The following is a 19,567-nucleotide window of genomic DNA, read 5'->3' as shown; positions in this document are numbered from 1 at the left end:
ATGTGGCGGATTAGGGTTACACCAGAGACACATGTGGCACTGGACCATAAACCATCAGGTTTTAATGTACACAAGGCCTCTTGGCATGCCAAGCTATGTAATGGCATCATCGTCAGCCCCATGGAACCATGCATGATGTAGAATTTATATGACTGGCTGTCATGTTTGCTGTCTCGCTATACGCAGCTAGCATCAACTGTCAATGCAGCGCAGACAGGAATTCATTGTTGTGGGATGTGTGGGTGAACATGCAGCTAGCAGAGTTGAGGGCTCTTAGCTAGTGAAGACTGGGCTAGGTCTCTTTCTGATCTGGACTGTACTGAGACTTGGCAGTTAGCTGGCTAGGTCTTTTTTGTTCAACTCTCGCCCTCTTTTTTTTTCACTTTCTGTCACTCTTTCTCTGTCCCCCTCTTTCACTCCCTCTCTTAATTGTGTTGTCCCTCACTCTTCACTTCTAACTGATGCGGCTGGATGGCTGGCTGGTGGCTTGGTCGCATTGCGGTTATGTTGCGGTTGTTGTGCCTGGATCCCCTACAGACAGGAGCGTATTGACGCGTGGCCAATGTGGTCCTCGAGCATTCAGCAGTGGGCTACTGCTTGGAGACAACATGCTACTGTTGTTTATGAAGAACTGCAGAGAACAGCCAACAGGTCTTTCCATATGGCTCAACTGGTAGGGCGTATACGCCCTCAGTGATAAGGCTAGGCACAAAACTTTGATTGGCTTCAAGCCTACAGCCTGCCAATATAGTCTGTAAAGGAGGACTGGTGATTTAAGCTCATCCTAAATGATGTACTTGTCGTTTTGAAGGGAGAGATTCAGATTATTCAGATTAATAATTTTTGCTTGTTGATGCCTTCTGTCCTTGGCATTGATGAAGTCACGGTATGAAGTACATCGGCTTCTCTAGATGTGCCAGAGCTGTCAAGGACTGACGCACATCAGCAGATGGAGTGTGATCATATGGTCCCCCTTCACTCACTCACTCTCTCTCTCTCTCTCTCTCTCTCTCTCTCTCTCTCTCTCTCTCTCTCTCTTTTTCTCTCCCCTTTCCCTCTCTCTCCGCTAACAGCTGGCCATTTGGATTGCTGGGCTGTTGCCATTGTGCACAAGGTCTCATTGGCTGAGAGTGTAGCGACAGTTGACCGTTGCTTTTGGTATCAGATGATGATCAATATTGCAAGACCCATGCTTGTCAAGGAGAACATGACTGTACATGTATGTTTTGGCATGTTGTCTTTTCTTGACACATTGGCCATTTTTTGTGTTTTGTTCAATTGTTTTGTAAGATAATTATTGGGTTTTCTTGTTTGAGGGGTATGTGTTTGTGTGTTTGTTTGTGTGTGTGTGTGTGAGAGAGCCAGAGGGAGAGAGAGAGAGACTGAAAAGCAATGGGCTGATTGTTGTGTGTGTGTGTGTGTGTGTGTGTGTGTGTGTGTGTGTGAAGGAAACATCTTGTATCATTAGTCACTCAGCAGTTATGTAAGCAGAACGCCACACGATTTGTTCCCCCATTAGCACTATATTATGCTATCATCCCCTTCAGTAATGGGGAAGGGAGGAAAAACAATGAAGCCCTCTTTGTTTCCCTGCTCTCTCTAATGCTCTCTTTTTTCTCTCTTTATCTCTTTCTCCTCTCTGATGCCCTCTTTCTTTTTCACCTCTTCTCTTATCCACCCTCTCTGTCTCTCTCTCTCTCTGTCTCTCTCTCTCTCTCTCTCTCTCTCTCATTCTCCCTATTTTCCTTGCTTGAACATAGTTTCTCATCTGCCTTTCTGGGAATCCAGGGGATATTTAAAGCTTTTGTGCTGTCAGGCTGTACCAGCTCTGTGCACAGCAGCAGCCAACATTGCATTTTGACTCAGCTAAACATCAGTGTGATTAATAATAACAGACACCGGTTGACGAGACTCTTTCTTTCTTTCTTTATTTCTTTCTTTCTTTCTTTCTTTCTTCTTTTCTTTTTCTGTGGTATTGTTACTCCGCTCCCTGAGACAATTTTTGTTTTTTTGAAAATTCATATATTGTTTTCTATTCAGTGGTCAGAATGTACAAGTTATGATCTGTCAGTTGATTGATTGTGCTTTTTGTTATCATATGTCTGTGTACAGTTTTATTTTGCAATACAGTCCAATACAATACTCCAATAGCTGCTGCTCTAGATCTGTAGTGTTCTATATGGAACGCTATTTGTGTCTGTCTATAATTCCTCCTGCAAACACACACACACACACACACACACACACACACACACACACACGCATATACTGTATATAAAGCCTTTCCGGAGGAAGTGTTCTCTTTCAGCAGTGAAGCTGCCATATCAGTCTTTTTGCTGGGGCTGAGATGACTGGGTGTACAGTTACAGGAACGGGCCAGACAGACAGGAGAAAAATGATCCAGGAGGGCATCCTGGGACCAGGAGAGTATTAGTCAAACTAATACAGAGCCAGCTTGTGACCTGCACTTTGATATCCTGTTTTCTACATGCTCGATTCCTCAGCTTGCATTGTGAGCAGCGTGGGGTTGTCAGGGTCAAGTGTGTTTGTGTTTGAGTGTGTTTTGGAGAGAGAGAGAAAGGGACAGAGGGAGAGAGAGAGAAAGCCGAGGATAAAGAAGGGCATATAGAGGGAGAGGCAAGAGTAAAGTCATTGTCCCAGCCAGCTACACATTCAGATGGCCTTTTTTGAACTTTGTTGCTGTGCTACCTGAGACACACAGAGAGAGAGAGAGAGAGAGAGACAGAGAGATAGAGAGAGTGAAAGGGATAGAGAGCAAGAGAGACGTGGCGCTGCCCCACCCTCAGGTTCCTATGCCCTCCCTCCCTCCATCTCCTCCTTGGCCCTGGCTGGATGCCATTTCACCTGTCTTCTCTCCCTGGCTCAGCTCACATAAGTCCTGCTCTGCTTCACTGCCTCCTAAGGACAACAAAACTTCCTAAGGTCAGACACTCCGCTCACTCTCCTTTTTCACACTTGAATAACCCCGTCTCTTTTTTCTGTCTCCTGCTGTCCTACAATAACATTCTCTGCGTTTTTACTTCTACCTCTCTGCCCCTTGTGCCCCATAGTTTATATGGTCACATTGCAGCAAAAGTGGTGATCAAACCAATAGCACAAATTTGGAATCCTTCCTGAGAGACACAAGCATGGGCACACATACGCGCACACACACACACACACACACACACACACACACACACAGACAAACACCACTGTTACTACGAAGGGTGACCAGCATCACATCATCAGAAACACACACAAAATATACACCCACACACACGCACTCTCTCAAGAATGTGTATGTATTCCCAGTGAGTCCGGTCCAGCTGGGAGCGTGGACTCTGATTAACACACCATTCCATATGTCAAACTTTATGGCCTTTAAGTTTCCAAGCACCACCAGGCGTGTGTGTGTATGTGTATCTGAATGTGTTTGTGTGTGCGTAGTGCATCTTCACTCAGCTGTCTGGAAACGATAAACATTGCACATTCTCCCTTCCAAATTTCAACTAAATATTGTTTTTTTTTAAGGGCAGCAGACCTTCCCCTTCTTAGTGTATAATTTGTTTCTTTTCTTTTATTCACATTTACCTTTTAAGACACATCTGTATAATACTCATGCATTACACCAGAGGGATCAGACCCCCCCCCCCCACCCCCCCACCCCCAGGACGGTGTCTCTAACCACCTTGTTTTTCTGTCTGTTTGGCTCTTTGACCTTGACTGGCCTCTGAGCCAAAGGCTGTACCTCTGCCAGGGTGTGGCTCTCAGTGGGCCACTGGGTAGACGTGGCCCAAATCACTGCCCTGCCCATTAGCTGCCACAATGACCTCATTATGATATGCACACACAAACACACACACACACGCACAAACACACACAAGATAAGCCGGCAACAGGTGTTTGATTTCACGTCGTGCTGAGCTTGGATTGCTAACACCCAACATCAGCCTGCAACCACCTGTCTCAATACTGTAACCATATATGTTATCATATCCACTGAAACTATTAGCTCATTTTACCATCTGGATGTATGATTACTCTGTTTTGGTTTCAACTAACTGCACTTAGATGATAATAACTTTGAGATTAAAGGTTTTGATTAGATAATGTCAGGATTGATAACAGTAAAGGAACAGGTGATATTTTTTGGACTAATTTGGATATCTGGCCTCGCACAGGCTTGTGTGTATGTGTATATATGCACATGTGTGTGTGTGTGTGTGTGTGCGTGTGTGTACGTGTACATGCTCATGGCCTGTTTGTCCAGGTGCACCCTCAGTTTGGTGAGAGTTGCCAGCCTATCTCCCCACCGCTTCCCCCTATTAGATGCTTTGGCCTGTTGAGAATCAGTCTTTTAATATGGTCAATAGAAGCGCTATCGCTTGGTTAAACACACACTGTGTTAGCTCGTACTGTAATAGTGTTCCTTATCTGACTTCCTACTGATGTGATACGACATGAGACTTCTGATAGCAGTGGACCGCGTGTATCGGCTCATGTGTGTGTTTTTTTGTGTGTCAGTTTTTCTGCACACCTGGATAAATGACCTTGATGACCTCCCATTTTGTGTATGTGTGACTGCAAAGATGGAGAGAATACAGGAAGGGACAAAAGTGTTGGGAGAAAGATGGAAAAGGAGTAAAGGAACAAACAGCCCTTTGAGGTCACATTCGGAGAAGGATTAATGACAAAGGAGGAGGCCTCTGGGTAATTTGTCTCTGGTGCTCATCGCTCCTTTTATTTGTTCCCTGACACTCACATACACACACACGCACACACGCATACAAACGCCCATCAAGTTGTCTTGTCCTGTCTGCCTGCATTAGTGTAATATCCTTATACCACAAAACGCTCTCCTGGGGGAAGTGCAGGCACTGGACCAGAAGCCTGACTCTCTGTGTAACCACATAAATACACTGGCAAGCATAGGGAAGCCCTCTTCATCCCATTTCATCTGTGTTTTTTGGCAGAGTTTGCAAACTGTAAAAAATGAATTGCTATCCTGTAACAGGAGTTGTTAATCTTTATCCGCTCAGCCAGGATCCAATTGTAAATTGAGCAACTATTTACTTTCTCTTTGTCATGAGGGAAACCAAAAACAGACTCATGACCCAATTTGTGCCCCAACCCAGAATTTAAGAAACACTGCAGACTGCCTTGACGAACACATTTTGCACATCAATAATTGCTAACATAAATACAACAACGAATCTTTCATAGTTTAAATGTTTCAGCTAAAGAGACAATGAGGAGAAGGATTTTAAAGAGGTGGCGCTTACCTCATCCTGCCTGCTTTAATCCTCTAATTAACACCCAGAGTAATGAGTTGATGAAGTGACCGATTGGTTGACCTCTGACCTCTGAACCCTGACCTCTGCACCCTCCCCACCAGCCCCTGCCGATGGACAGGGAACATCTTTAGTGTAAAAAGCCTGGCACTCTTTGTCTGTGTGTGTGTGTGTGTGTGTGTGTGTGTGTGTGTGCGCGTGTGTGTGCGTGTGTGTGTGCGTGTGTGTGTGAACAGGGCCAGAGAGGGACAAAAACAATAACAAATAAAACAGTGAGAAAGACAGAAAACTTACCCACAACAAACAAAACGCAAGACAGAGATAGACACAGAGGCTGACTGACGGACAGATCGGGCTCGTCTAGTGTTTCAGGGGGAAGTTTATTTAAGGCCAGTGTGCGGGGACAAAGCGACGAAGAGGAAGCGCAGGGAGATAATGTGTTGCGTGGCCATATCAGATGAACACAGCTCCCATCACATCACCGTTACATCTGATACTGTAGCGCACTCATTCAAAACAGCCTCCATATCAATACCTGTGGAACCAGAGCTGTGTGCTCCAGAATATGGGCTCGCATTTGAAACACAGACAGCCTCTGTTGTCTTCTTAGGTTCCTGCTGTTACGACTAGCAGTACAGCCAAAACGGATTTTACAATTTGGTAAAATCGGACAAAATGCACATGCGACTGTGCACACATGCATAGTCTCAGGCATGCACCTACACACATCCACACAGAGTGTGTTATTACCATATAACAGCCCCTAGGGGGTGTTTTTGCCACACACAGATAATCCAGATATTAACTATCACTTGACTCATTGCTCCTACTAGACTAAGCAATGGAGAACAAGGCATAGGCACTTTCCCTTGTGCTGAAGATAAACATATACATAGATACAAACGAGAACACACATACAAAATGTTTGTTTGCATGTCTGTGTGTGTGGGCATACACGCGCACACGCTTGTGTTTGGTGAGCCCCTGCAGACTGTCCTTCCTGGCAGTATATTGTGCATGGGAAACAGGATATAGTGGTACTGAACGACAGTGGATGGCTGTTTGTCTGTCTTCTCTCCCTGTTACACACCAGTCTCTTTGTCTCCTAAATTTGGGGTGAGCATTGAGGAAGTAGGACTCTCTCAGACCATTATTGTGTGTGTGTGTGTGCGCACGCATGATGGTTATTTGTTGGTCTTTTCCCGTCATTGAGCTTCTCTGTGTGTTCAGGTGGAAGAGTAGTAGCCAACTTCCAATGAGGATGTTTGTGTGTGTTTATGATTTGTATTTTACGGTGGGCTATGCAATAACATCATAACGTCTACAGCATGAACGAGTTAGCAGGAGTCTGTTGTGTGTTGTTTCGACTATTTGTTTGCGTGTGTGTTTGTCTTTCCTGTTGCACTAATTCCCTCATTGGCTTTCTGTGTGTTCTCATCCCTGTTCTTCCTGAGATCCTGGTGGTCCCCTTTTCAAAACTCACTACTCTCGCTCTCTCTCTCTCTCTCTCTATCCGGCTCACACTCTCTCCCGATGGTGCTTTTTTTTTGCTCTGTCTCTCTCATCCCACTTTGTCTCACTCCCTCTCTCAGTCATTCATGCACATTCACATCCACACACACGCACGTCCATTCCCTCCCCCACAGTCATGTGCAGTCTCTCTCTCTCTCTCTCTCTCTCTCTCCTTTGCTCTCTCTCTCTCTGTCCCCTGCATGGCTTTGTGCGGCTGCCACAATGCCAGGGGCCAGGCGATGAGGTCACTCTCCACGGGAGAGCTGCAGGCCTGACTGAACCTCGACCATCCCCACCACCACCCAGCACACAGAGGACCAACAGGCTAACAGTCTCACCTCCCCCAGCACACCACCACATCTCCAGCACCAACCGCCTCAGCTCTGGACACTTCACCCGTTCACCCACACAAACCACACAACACACACACACAAACATATCATGCTCATGCACATTGAACCAGGCAGCATGCACGGAAAAACATACACGCACATACATGCAAGTGCACACACGTGTGTACAAAAGCACAGACACACACACACACATACACATGCACGCAGCTGGAAACTTTTGTCCTCTCTCATACCCACTGCTCTCTTCCAACCGGTCCCCTGCTACCTCTTCCGCCCCCTGTCCTCTTTCTCTTCACTCCATTCCTGTCTCCATCCCTCTCTCCGTCCCTTTCTTCAAATAGTAATGAGTCATGCAGTGTTACTGTCTGGAGTCCTGTTAGAATGGTGTGTTCCCTCCAAACTGTCCCCCATAGTCTATACAGGACAGGTCTCCAGCTAGCTATGATTCATCCCTGCCATTTTCAGCTGCTTATACCATCACTGAGTGTGTGTGTGTGTGTGTGTGTGGGTGGGTGCGTGCGTGTCTGTGTCCATGCACACACGTGTGTGCTCCTGTGTTTGCTGGTGCGTGTGCATGTGCTTGTGTGCATGCTGCCTGGCCGACATGCTTGAGCGCTCTCCAAGAACGATGTGTGTATGTGTGTGTTTCTCTGCAAGCATGTACATGCATAGGCTACTGTATGTGTGTGTGTGTGTGTGTGTGTGTGTGTGAATGGAACATTCATGAGTGTGTTTGTGTGCGTGTGTCCATGGCCGTGTGTCATGCAATAACAGAAAAAGGCTGGGAATCTGGCCTCCATTTTGGATCTGAGCAGCAGTTGGATCAAATAGCCACTGCAGGAGAGGTAGTGAATCACCTCAATCTAAATCTCTCTCACCTCATTCCAGCTGGCTCTCACAAGCTGGCCCCAACTGACTCCTGAAAGTGTCCAGAACGTGAAAGTAAAGAGGAACAAGTGCAGAGAGGAGAGAGAAAGAGAGCAAGCGCATTAGAATTTAATTACTCTTCAGGACGTGTGTGTGTGTGTGTGTGTGTGTGTGTGTGTGTGTGTGTGTGTGTGTGAGCGTGTGTGTGTGTGTGTGTGTGTCTGTGGTGTAGTGTGTACTAGTATATCAGTGAGGAAGATTGAGAGTGTTTTTAACCATATATAAAGTCTCCTTTCGTGTGAATGAGTATGTAGGCTAAATGTGTGAGTGTGTGTGAGTGACAGTTCCTAATCAGTGTTTGCCCCTGCTGTGTGGACACTATGTTCCTGCAACCCTTCAGTGGCTTTATAGCTCAGCCCAGGCCTTAGCTCCAGCCGCCCCCCACAGGAGGAACGGACACTGACCGCCACTCATTAGCCTGGGACAGAATAGCCTAGCGCCCCACAGAATTGCCTGGGCCGGCCCATGGCCTCCTATTGTATACATCCCTGTCTGCTTTGTCTATGCTAATGTGACAGGTTCCAGTGCAGAGGCACGGACAACAGTCTAGCTATAGCACGTTAATTCTCCCATGACCTCTTCACTGGCTAGCGGGTCTCAATCTGCTTCAGTTTCATTTAGATTAGAGCCTCTTGACCCGTTTCCATGCTGTTTAGGCTTTAATATGTGAGGTCTCAGCAAGCTGCCAAGCTATTTGCTACTGTAGTTTTTAGGCCATCATAGAGCAGCGGTTTTTCTATTAAGTTGCTAGGCTAATACTGTAAGTAGCTACTTAGCAAAGTGATATGCTATCATAAGAGGGCTCTCAGTTAGCAAGTTGCTATAGGCTGTACTTACAGTTAAGCGACATCTCCAGTTAGCAGCTTGTTAGCATTAGCACATTCCATATTGTTAGCACTTTCTTTGCTAGGGGCTAGTCAGTCGCCTAACACTGTCCAGGTCTGCAGGCTGCAAGTCTGATGAAGCTGTCTGTTTACAGCAGTGAAGGCGTTGCGTCAGTCAGATGTCAGCTATTGAATGTCAGCTATTTCTCTCCCCTCCATGCACCCAGTGCACCTATTACCTCACTGCCCAGGGCGCTAGTTGATGAGCTCGATACACACACACACACAGACACACACACGTATACAATGTACAGTTTTGCCCTTAAGCAGTTCCACAGTAGATACCTTCCTCTTCTGTCCATCCAGCCATCTATCTATCCATCCTTCCCCTTCCCCTCTCCTGGCCCTGGGGCATGTTCAGAGTTTTCTCTCTGTCTTTCTCTATTTCGGTGTGTATCTGTGTGTGTGTGTGTGTGTGTGTGTGTGTGTAATGTGTGGTGTTGTGTAAACACCCCTCAGTGTTAACCCCTGACAAAAGACAATTTGTGCCCCGATCTGCTGCTCAAATGCTTATCTTGTCTTCTTGCGCTTGTCTTCTGTGAGGTGGGAATGAGGGGAGGGAGGGGAGAGAGGAGAGGAAAAGACATGCCCTTGGGACAGCGGCATGTTTTGTGATGTCTAGCGACGTGTCAGGATGTGTGTGTGTGTGTGTGTGTGTCTGTGTGTGTGTGTGAGAGAGAAAGAGGCAGGACTCTTGGCACCTGTACAGAACATATATTTTTCTTTAAGGGTTTTTTTTTTATCTGTGTGATTGATATATAGTCTATTTGTGTGCGCTTGGTTGAATTACTCCTTTTCTCTCTCAGCAGGCTGGGTGAGGAAGTGTATCTCTCTCTCTCTCTCTCTTTCTCTCTCTATCTCTCTCTGTCTCTTTCTCTCATCCCAGTGACACGTCCCCTGTAGACACATCAGAGAGGTAGAGGCTTAGTCCTGTCAGCGCCTGATTCAGCCTGACCCTTTTTTCCCTGTAAGTAGAGGAAGGAGCCTGCTTTTTCCTGCCCTGGAGCAAAGAACAAGGGAGATAGGGGGTGAAGGAGGGGGGCGAGGATGGCAGTAAGAAAGTGTGAAAAAGTGTGAGCGCTGAAAAGTCATCCAGGCCGACAGCACGAAGACAAAAAAAAGTGTCCTAAAGTAAGACGAGAAAAAAGTTTTTCAGCAAAGTTAACGGAAAGTGCAGCAGCCTAATCACTAAACTTAGTAAAAGAGTGACAAACGCGAGAAGGGAGACAGAGAGAAAGGGAGAGGAGAGGAGAGGCAGCAGGGTTGGACATGTTTGCGATGTTTTGAGGCTGACATCATGGCTGTATCAGCAGGTGGTGTGTGTCGGATCATCAGGTAGGCCTGTAAAACAGCCTTGTCACGCTTAATACGCACTCACCTCACAACAGTCCGAAAGGGGGAAGTCCGGAACATTGTCGCCATTCATGCTGAGATATGGGGATTTGTATTGCCCTTTCTTAATTCTACTCCAATTTTAAAGATTCTTTTTTGGAGATAGAGAGAAAATGGGGGATTTGGAGTTGGATATGAACCCACAACACTGTCAACGCTTTAGCCCACTGAGCCAAAAGGACACCTGACTTCTGCCTATTTTACTTTGTTCTTAATTCATCCCCATGTTCTGTCATTTTGTCTCTTGCACGTCTTTATTACTTAGCTACTTCCTACTTAATGATGGTGATTTTTTTTTCAAACCCAACACAAACAAACACGCAAAGCATAGCAAGTCAAGTCAAGTTTATTGATATAGCACTTAATCACTGTTACAGTCAAAGGGCTTCACAACGCCCACATTATCAAACTGTAAGCAAAACCGATATCATACTGTTAGCATTACCTTCCCCGGAAAATCGTACAGATATTCTCTGTAATGATGTAATGATGATATAATGATTTAATATAATGAAAACTTACTCCAAAGATGTGATGTGGCTCACATATTTACAGTTGAGATACTGCCAAGGTACTTGGTGTTTGTTCTCCTCCCTGTAACACATCCCCCCTCTCCCATCACATCCTCCTATCAACTGCTCCCTCTCTTCCTCCTTAGCCTAGTCTCGTCTTCCACTCCCATGCAACTCTGCTTTATTAATCTCACCTCGCGTCTGCCAACCTGAATGTGTGTGTGTGTGTGTGTGTGTGTGTGTGTGTGTTTGTGTTGGATGAGTATGTTCCAAGCAGCAGTCAGAGCCGAGGAATGAGATGCTACGGCCTCCACATCGTTATCACTGCCGTCGTTAAGATGATGGCAGGCAGTGGGAGAGGTTGTAAATGAGCTTTAATAAGCGTATGTATGTGTGTGTGTGTGTGTGTTTATGTGCGAGAGAGTGTGAACGAGGTGTTCATTAAGCCTGCTCCGGTAGAAGGCCTAAGCTGTCTGGTATTCACCATTGTAACAAACCTCAACTGCCTCAACTGGCTGCTTCTCAACAGCACTACACTCTTCTCAGTGGAATCTCTCTGTCTCTCTCTCTCTCTCTCTCTCTCTCTCTCTCTCTCTCTCCCACTCTCTCTTTTTCCTCACCTCTAAACCCACACATCCAAGCCTGTCCTTCCCATTGCCATGCCAGTAGCATCCCATTGTGAGAAAAACACTGGTGCCAGATACCGGGTGTGGTGATGAAGGTGATAAGGGCGGATTGCCCTCTGGTGAGGTTGGCGTTGGCAGGCTGGCAGGGTCAAAGGCGGCTCCAGCCAGTTCAGTGCCAGCCTGATATTTTATCACAAGACTAATGCTTCAATAAAGCTCAAAGGTGTCGGGAAAGCTACTGTGTCAGTTGGTCTTTACTCCAAGTGGGTTGGCCTTCCTGCTCTGTTATGCAAGGTATTTTTCTGTGTGTGTGTATGATTGTCAGTATTTGTGTTTGTTGCAGTCACAGCTGTGTACTGTACTTGACTGACCCTGGTCTGGGGAGTCCCTCAGATATCCTCTATTTTTTACTATAACACAGTCATCACAGCGCCATGGGCATGGGCATCTGTTTTTTTAGATCAGTGTACTGTTCCCTTTCTTTAACCTCTCTCTCTCTCTCTCTCTCTCTCTCTCTCTCTCTCTCTCTCTCTCTCTCTCTCTCTCACTCAATTCAATTCAATGGAATATATTATATTATATTATATTATATTCAATTCACTCTCTCTCTCAGGTGGTCTGACCACTGCAGTATGTGTAAATGGCGGTTTTTCCTTCAGCATGTTTTAGCAGCAGTGTACAGGTCACACAGATCACCAGTATAAACCCACCGGCCCTCAGGTGCTTTGGTAGCGCAACACACACACACACACACACACCACACACAAACAGACACATTCAGACACTTACACACACGTCTACACCTTGAGCCGACAGGATACATCCAGCTTTACACCCCTTATAAACCCACCAGGACCAGGTGTGTGGGTTTAACGCAACGTGCTCCCTGCCCTCTGTTGGTTTTAAATACAACGTCCAACATTTAACCACACACCTCACTCTAACTAGACCTTCTAAGACCTCCATGGATGCTAAAGTGAGCCCTCATTAGGTCTTGGAGACCAAACAAAAGGCCAGTCCAAGGCAGTCTAAATTCTATTAAGGATTTCAAAAGTCTTCCATGTGTAATAGACCATTGGCTTTGGCTCCTCATGAAGGAAAGTTAAAAACAGCACTAGCGTGTTTTGGCACTTGTGATCTTCATAAGGGCCGGAGTATTAGAGCCTTTAGGACCAAAGCCAAGGGCGGACTGGGAGAAGGCCAGGTGAGTTTTGGAGCAGTGAAAGTTCTCCTTCTCCTTGCCTGGCCTTGGCCTTCTCTCTCCTCCCGCGTTGTTGACCGTCCCTAAGTGGTCATTGCCACCAGTCGTAAACCCTTATGTCCACCTATAAACCCCTAGGACCACCTCTGGCCTGTATGCTTGCCTGTACACACAATACATGCCAGTTCACATCAGCTCATTCAAAAACGCGAGACTTTAATCATGGGGTTTTTGAGCTTGGGCGCTTCCACTGGACATGATGAAATGCGAACACAACACCGGCAGTGGAGCAGCTTTCACTGATTTAAAAGGAAGCATTTTCTCGATGGCTGATGGTAATGTCTGACGCCTGATGGCTGTAGTGGAGCTTGAAGGAACAAAGTGATCTGCAGTGTATCCTGGAGTCAGGCCTAGTTGTGCTTTAAATGTGAACAGAAAAATCTTAAAAAAACACAATTCTAAAGCAGTGTAAAAATACAAAAAGTGTCTTCGTTTGGCACCAGTTAAAATCCTAGCTGTTGCATTCTGAACTGTCCTGCCCAGTCCTATTCTTCAGCATCACCACTGAATGTTAGTGAATGGGTTCTTGGGTATTGCCTTCCTTGTTTTCATTATATAAGCTTCTGTTTAGTCCTAGTAGAGGATGAGGGTGGTGATTTGGTGGTCGGGGGGGATGTTTGTGGTGTGTCTTGTCTAATCAACACAGGTCCGTGAGTCCCCCTGGGGGTCTTTCCTTGGAGTTTGGCGGCCGTTGTGAAGAAATGGGCTACAGCTGGCATGGCCTGGTGCCTCCGTTTTTCGCCTGGGCTCCAGGGAGAGACGGGGCGCGTGCCAAGGGCTTTCATGTCATAAATATCCTCCCTGAACGGCCTCAGTGCTTTATAATTATACCTCCTTCATCTCTCCCCTCTCTCTCTCTCCCTCTCTCTCTCACTCTCGCTCTCTCATACTGCTGCCTATTGTTCAACAAGACACACTGGAAAGTGTCTCCAGATGCTCTGTCTGTGGTGTGTGAGTGAGTGTCTGTGTCTGTGTGTAAGTGTGTGAGTGCATGAATGTACGTGTGTATGCATGCTTGCATGCCTGTGTGTGTTTGCACGTACAAGCATGTGTAATCAATGGTTTTAAGATCCAACATTTCATTGTGTCCACACCTCGGAGGTGTGAGCTGGTTGTTCCATGTGAGTATCTTTGGCCAGTAGCACTGGACATTAAACTCTGGACATTAAACTGTACACCAGTTAGTCAGTCAGCCTCATAAAGGTGTTTTCCATCGCAGTGTGATACCCATGATGAGTCACACATCAAGCTATTAAACAATTCTGTTTACCACCAGTGAAAACATAATTTATGTTTGTCTGCGTATTTTTGTGAATACATGGCACGCAGACTTCGGGTTTTTTCTATGCACATAAAGCTGACCAATCAGATCACTCAGTTCACTCAGCAGCCACGCACCAGTACTATCTTTTGCGTCATCTGTGGCAACCTGTCTCTTATTTGAAGTTGTTGAGAATGTGCACTATGCACTGTGGATACGGTTTGAACTATTGGGAGCATCAGTTGCAGCATAAATAAAGACGACCTCTCTCAGGTCACCACCAACATGGGGCTCAGTGTAGGACTTCCTGACTGGCAGCCTGAGGTTTTTACCCTCTCAGGCCCATTCACAGTTCTCTGTGCCGTCTGTCCTTAGCCAGATTATTACAACCTTTTATGATGTGCTATTGATCCCTGTGGGGAAATTCTCTTTTTGCTTGCCCCCCTCTACAGGGAGAATGGAGTGCAGGGTCAGTTGATGAACAGTACTCCTGGATCTGGTATGGATTAAGTGTCTGGCTCAGTGACACTTCAGTAGGGCAGATGATTGTTGTCTCAGGTGATTGAACATAGGCCTTCCAGTGGAAGGATGGTCTCCATAATCTCCATGCCGCCCTGCTGCCTACGCTATCCTACAAACACGTGTACTAATCGGGTGCATATTTAGTGCTCCTAGTCTGTTTGTTTCTATATATTCCTCTAATCAGGGAATGGTGTAGACTTGCAAAACAAAGGCTATTGTTCTTATTTGCCAGAATCAGCAATCTGAATTACTATCAACCGTGGCAGCGAAAAAATAATTCTTCAAGCACTTATGGCATAAGACAGTGCCAGCCAAACCAGTGGCACAGCACTGCCAAGCCTAGACACAACTTGGAGAGCCGGGAAGTTCCCCTATGCGGTGCATTTGTTGATTATTTTGGTTATTGCAAAACCACATCCATCCAGACGGAGAGAGCATTCTGGATGGTTTCCCCATTAAGGGCTTGTGTAACTCAACATTCTGCGGCCCATTAAGAAACACAAAGACATGGCGGCATGCCGTGCCGTTAAAGAGCCCCTTTGGTGTTAATGGCATAATGGCAGTGCAGTGTGTTGAGGTAGTAATGTAAGCAGCACACCCGCCACATTGATAAGAAGAGTCTACTGCTGAGCAAATAAACAGCTGGGGTGTAGGAGAGAGAGAGGAGAGAGAATTGCCGCCAACTCCTACCAAGAAGAACAACAAGCAATCCAGCTGCAATCAGCAGGCCTGATTTCATTAATGGCTAAAATCCCCCCTGCTAACCGCGCTTTATGGGTGTTTGGGAACAATAATGTGGGTGTGACTGTGTGTTTGCGAGAGAGATGGGGGAGCACATAAACTGGTCTTCTCTCTCTCACACACACACACACTCACAGCCCGAGGTGGCAGATTTGTTAGTGTATAGAGTTAAAAACCTAGAGATATGTTTCGGCTTAATCATTCTGACTAGCATATTTTTAGTTTTCTTTTTACTAAACTGAAGTTAATGAAAACAAGATGATGCTTTTCTTATCTCCTATCCTCCATTACATGATTCACCATAGTGATTGTCTATGCTAAGAGGTTACTCCTAGAACTTGTCTTTGGCTGTATATGAACATTTGGGATGTATAGTATCAGAGATGTAATCTCTCTGCCACTTAGATTGTCCTCAGTATAATCCATTGAATTCCCCCAACACTCAGAGAGAGAGAGAACCGGTGTTTACATGCATGCGTTTTTGCGTTTTTGTGTACGAGTGTGTGCGTGTGTGTGTGTGTGTGTGTGTGTATGTTGGAAGGAGGTCTCTCCACATATCTCATCCATGACAGAAGCTTTGTGTCCCTCCCTCCCTCCTCCCCTCCTTCCCTCCCTCCTTCCCTAGGGTGAAGGTGAACTTCCTAGCCCCCTTAGAGTCTGCGGCGTCTCTCTCTCTCTCTCTTCTGTCAGAACAGCACATCCATTGTTAGGGCGTCCCAGCCTTTTCCTAAGGTTAGAGGGGCTACAGGTAGCGGAAAGGACAAGATTAATCACTCCATCAGAGACAGGCGGGGAGGGGGTGATAGACCGAGAGATGGGAGGAATAGGTGGGGCAGGCAGAGAATTAGAGGGAAGAAAAGGGTAATTGAGAGGAGAGAGGAAGAGAAAAAGTGATCGAGAACAGACAGGGAGGAAGTTGGAGATGAAGAAAGGGAAAGAGAGACAGGTAGAGACGGGGGGGAAGTCATTACCTGCACAAGTGTCTTTGTTGTGCTCACCGGTGCGTCCAATGGGGAGATGGAGAGATGGAGGGATAGAAAGAGAGAGGCGGTCAAGGGTAATTACCTAGACGCAGGTTGCATGCCTTTGATCTCATCGTCATGGGGATGTGGCTCAGTCTCGTGCGTCCTTCTCAGCTGCCTGATGCATCATCATCATCATCATCATCACTATTCTCTCCCTTACAGAATCCCATCCACACGCTAAGTCCAGGTGCTAGGAGCAGGACGGCAGGTGGGCACATTCCAAGATACCGCCTGTCCTACAGTGCTGCGCTGCATGATGTGCTGTGCTGCCTGTCTCCTGCTCTTACATCTGCATTGGTTGCATTGGAATTGCAATCTGCATTGGAAGTAGATCAGAGTTTACGTCTGTCAAATGGATTTAGACGGCATTAAGATAAGATACACCTATTTGGTCCCAAAGAAAATCTCATTTAAATGACATTTATGTTTTGACATGGAAATTTAAAAACTTTTGAGTGGGGTAGTAAACTTTACCCCATTCTTATGCCCGTTGAATTGGTCTCACCCTGTAGGATTTCTTTTATCGCCAACATAATTATTTTCATGAACCACACAGTATGCTGTAGGTTATATGTGACCTGAAACGAGCTACTCCAAAAGCCCCCTGAATAAACAGGCCCCATGCTGAGAGCAGGTGGTGATGTGAGGTGAGTTGTGGGCACTTCTGCAGATGTTGCCCTGACTAATAACTATCAAAGTGTGTGTTTGAGTGTGTGTGTCATATATGAGTGCCTGTGTTTTCATCACAAATTCCTGTGCTTGAACACGTTGAGTATTTGTTGAGTATATCGTCTGTATGATCATGCATATGTATGTGTGTTTGTTGCATGTACTAGAGCGTATATAATGGAGGGTGTATTGTATATGAGAGTGCCCAGGCATGTGTGTGTGTGTGTGTGTGTTCATCATGCGCGCCTGTGCTTGCGTACTTCTAAGAGTGAGCGTGTTTGTGTACGCGTGAATATGTTTGTGTGTGTTTGTCGCGTGTACTGGAGTGTGTGTGAGTCAGTGGCCAGCTGCAACACACAGGCCCTACCTGTGGGTTTAGTTGGCCCAAATCCACCTTCTCAAGGCTGCTTTTTATTCAGTGTCACATAAACAAATACCAGCAGAGTCAGTTCACTTCCAAACCACTCAATAACATCCTCAGATCTCTCCCCAACATCTGTTGACCTACAGTTTTACCAGGGAGGTTCAGGTAACATAACACTTTTATGTCCGTAGTGCGTACTGCGCTCTTAGAATGAGGTGTGTTTGGCTGTGTAAGCCTTTTAATTTCTAAGTAGTGCGCAGCCTGGTGTACTGTCAAGAGCGCAGAAATATTCAACACCCACACATTATTTTGTACAAACCTGTGTGTTTTCATAGGCAATATACACTCAGACTCAGACAGACTGGTGCAAGCACACATGCAGTGACGCACACACACACACACACACATACACACGCATAGCCGAGAACAGGCTGAAACTTGCTCCCCATTCACTCAGCAGGTCCTGTATGTCTTTGATATGCCTGACCCTCTTTTATTGTTTTTTCTATATTTCTCTATAAGACGGATGGTATGCAGCTGATTAGATAGATAAATATACCCTAAAGGTGAGAGACGGGCAGAGCGGAGGAGAGGAAGGATAGTGAGTTTTTCTCCTGTCCCGACACATCCCAGCAGTGGAACTTTAATCTGCTGAAGCTCCATGCGTTTAAACGGTCCGATTAGGAACAGCCTAGCAGGCGCTTTCCCTGCCGGGTTGAAGCAGAAATTAACTGCTTAGGCGCAGCCGTCACTTTGTTTGTTTTCTCAGCGCCTCTTTCAAAAGATACACTCAGAGGTACACGCTTTGATCATGGGCTAAAACAACACACAGTCATATGTAAGCCTGTGTGCCATACTTAGAAGACGTATTAACGCAGAAAAAGAAGCTGAAGGTTTTGGATGTTTATTAATCGTTAACATCCATGTTTCATACATGGATTATAGCATTATTTACCTAGTTTTTTACCTAGTATTTACCTAGTAACAGTAATTTAATTTTCACAGTTTTTACTGTTCCGACGTAGCAACAGCAAAAATTTACTTGAGTTTATTTTTGAGCCTGATGATGGCCCGTAATTTTTGTATTCTTTGATAAATGAGGATAAAACAACCACTGTCCACTGGGGTGGATTTAATGTTGGACTCAAACTAATGGACTGTATGCCTTCTCATTGGCATATTTGCCTGCTCTATGATGTTTTTTACTGACGAGAGATTGACTCCATGTCTGTGTGCCTTACTCTGTGAATAACTTGTGCCTTTGTGTTTGTGTTGGACTGAGGATGTATGCGTTGGATGGTGTATATGTATGTGTCCGTGTGTGTGTGGGTGTGTGTGTTGGTGGTTGTTCAATGGAGGGAATGGGTTCAAATGGATTGTGGGAGATGGTTGGATGTTGTTGATGATGATGATGAAGGAATTAGTGGTGTACACATTCAGGTGGGTTTGGGTGTGTGTGTGTGTGTGTGTGTGTGTGTGTGTGTGTGTGTCGGGGTCGTCCAGAGTTCCCAAGCCTGTCTCTGTGGCTACGCTGTTTGTTTGCCAGTGAATAAAGGCCTGAGATGACAGAGTTAACAGTGGTGACGGCTGCTCTTTCTTAACCCGCCATGCAGCACTTCCACATAACGCACACCGTAGTGTGTGTATGTTTTTATGTATGTGTGCGTGTTTACAGGTCAGAAGAACGTCGGTAATGTAACAGGAGGTATGGTGATAATAACTACTGTCTTCTCCCTCTCTCTTGCCCTCTCCCTTCTTCCTCCTCCCTCCCTCTCTTTCTCCTTCAGTGACATATTTGATGCCATGTTCCCTGTCACACACATCGCAGGAGAAACAGTCATCCAGCAAGGTATGTGAAAACATAAACGTTGTTTTCAACTGAATTTATGTAGAGGGCGTGCACAATGAATCATGTGTAATATTACAGTATATCACAGTTTTAGTTTCTGCAGTAAATCATAGGCATATCATTCATATTGAAACAGTTTCACATAGCGGGCTGCACTTGAAAATAGTCTAGATATTGCTATAAGATGTAGTAAAATAATTTTGTTCAACTCATGATTACAATATCTCGCAAAAGTAATCGGAATTATGTTAACAGCAAACATAACAATATTGATTGATATTGAACATTCTGACTGTGATGACACAAGGTATGTTTTCTTAGCATAGATTAGATCCACTCATCCTCTTTGATGGAAAGGTAACAATTAAAACCCAA

General features: G+C 45.7%; 1 protein-coding gene across 1 annotated transcript in view; it reads left to right on the top strand.

The window, feature by feature from the left end:
* The window catches only part of prkar1b (protein kinase, cAMP-dependent, regulatory, type I, beta), a 66,230-nt gene that overhangs the window by 21,403 nt on the left and 25,260 nt on the right, over positions 1-19,567 (top strand). The window contains exon 5 of the mRNA XM_078284835.1: positions 19,131-19,192. Within this exon, the coding sequence (XP_078140961.1) occupies positions 19,131-19,192 (62 nt within the window). The remainder of the gene's footprint in view (positions 1-19,130; positions 19,193-19,567) is intronic.

The sequence above is a fragment of the Centroberyx gerrardi genome, chromosome 7 (genome assembly GCF_048128805.1).
Source record: "Centroberyx gerrardi isolate f3 chromosome 7, fCenGer3.hap1.cur.20231027, whole genome shotgun sequence".
Classification (NCBI taxonomy): Eukaryota; Metazoa; Chordata; class Actinopteri; order Beryciformes; family Berycidae; genus Centroberyx; species Centroberyx gerrardi.
This window is presented reverse-complemented; position numbering and strand designations above follow the sequence as displayed.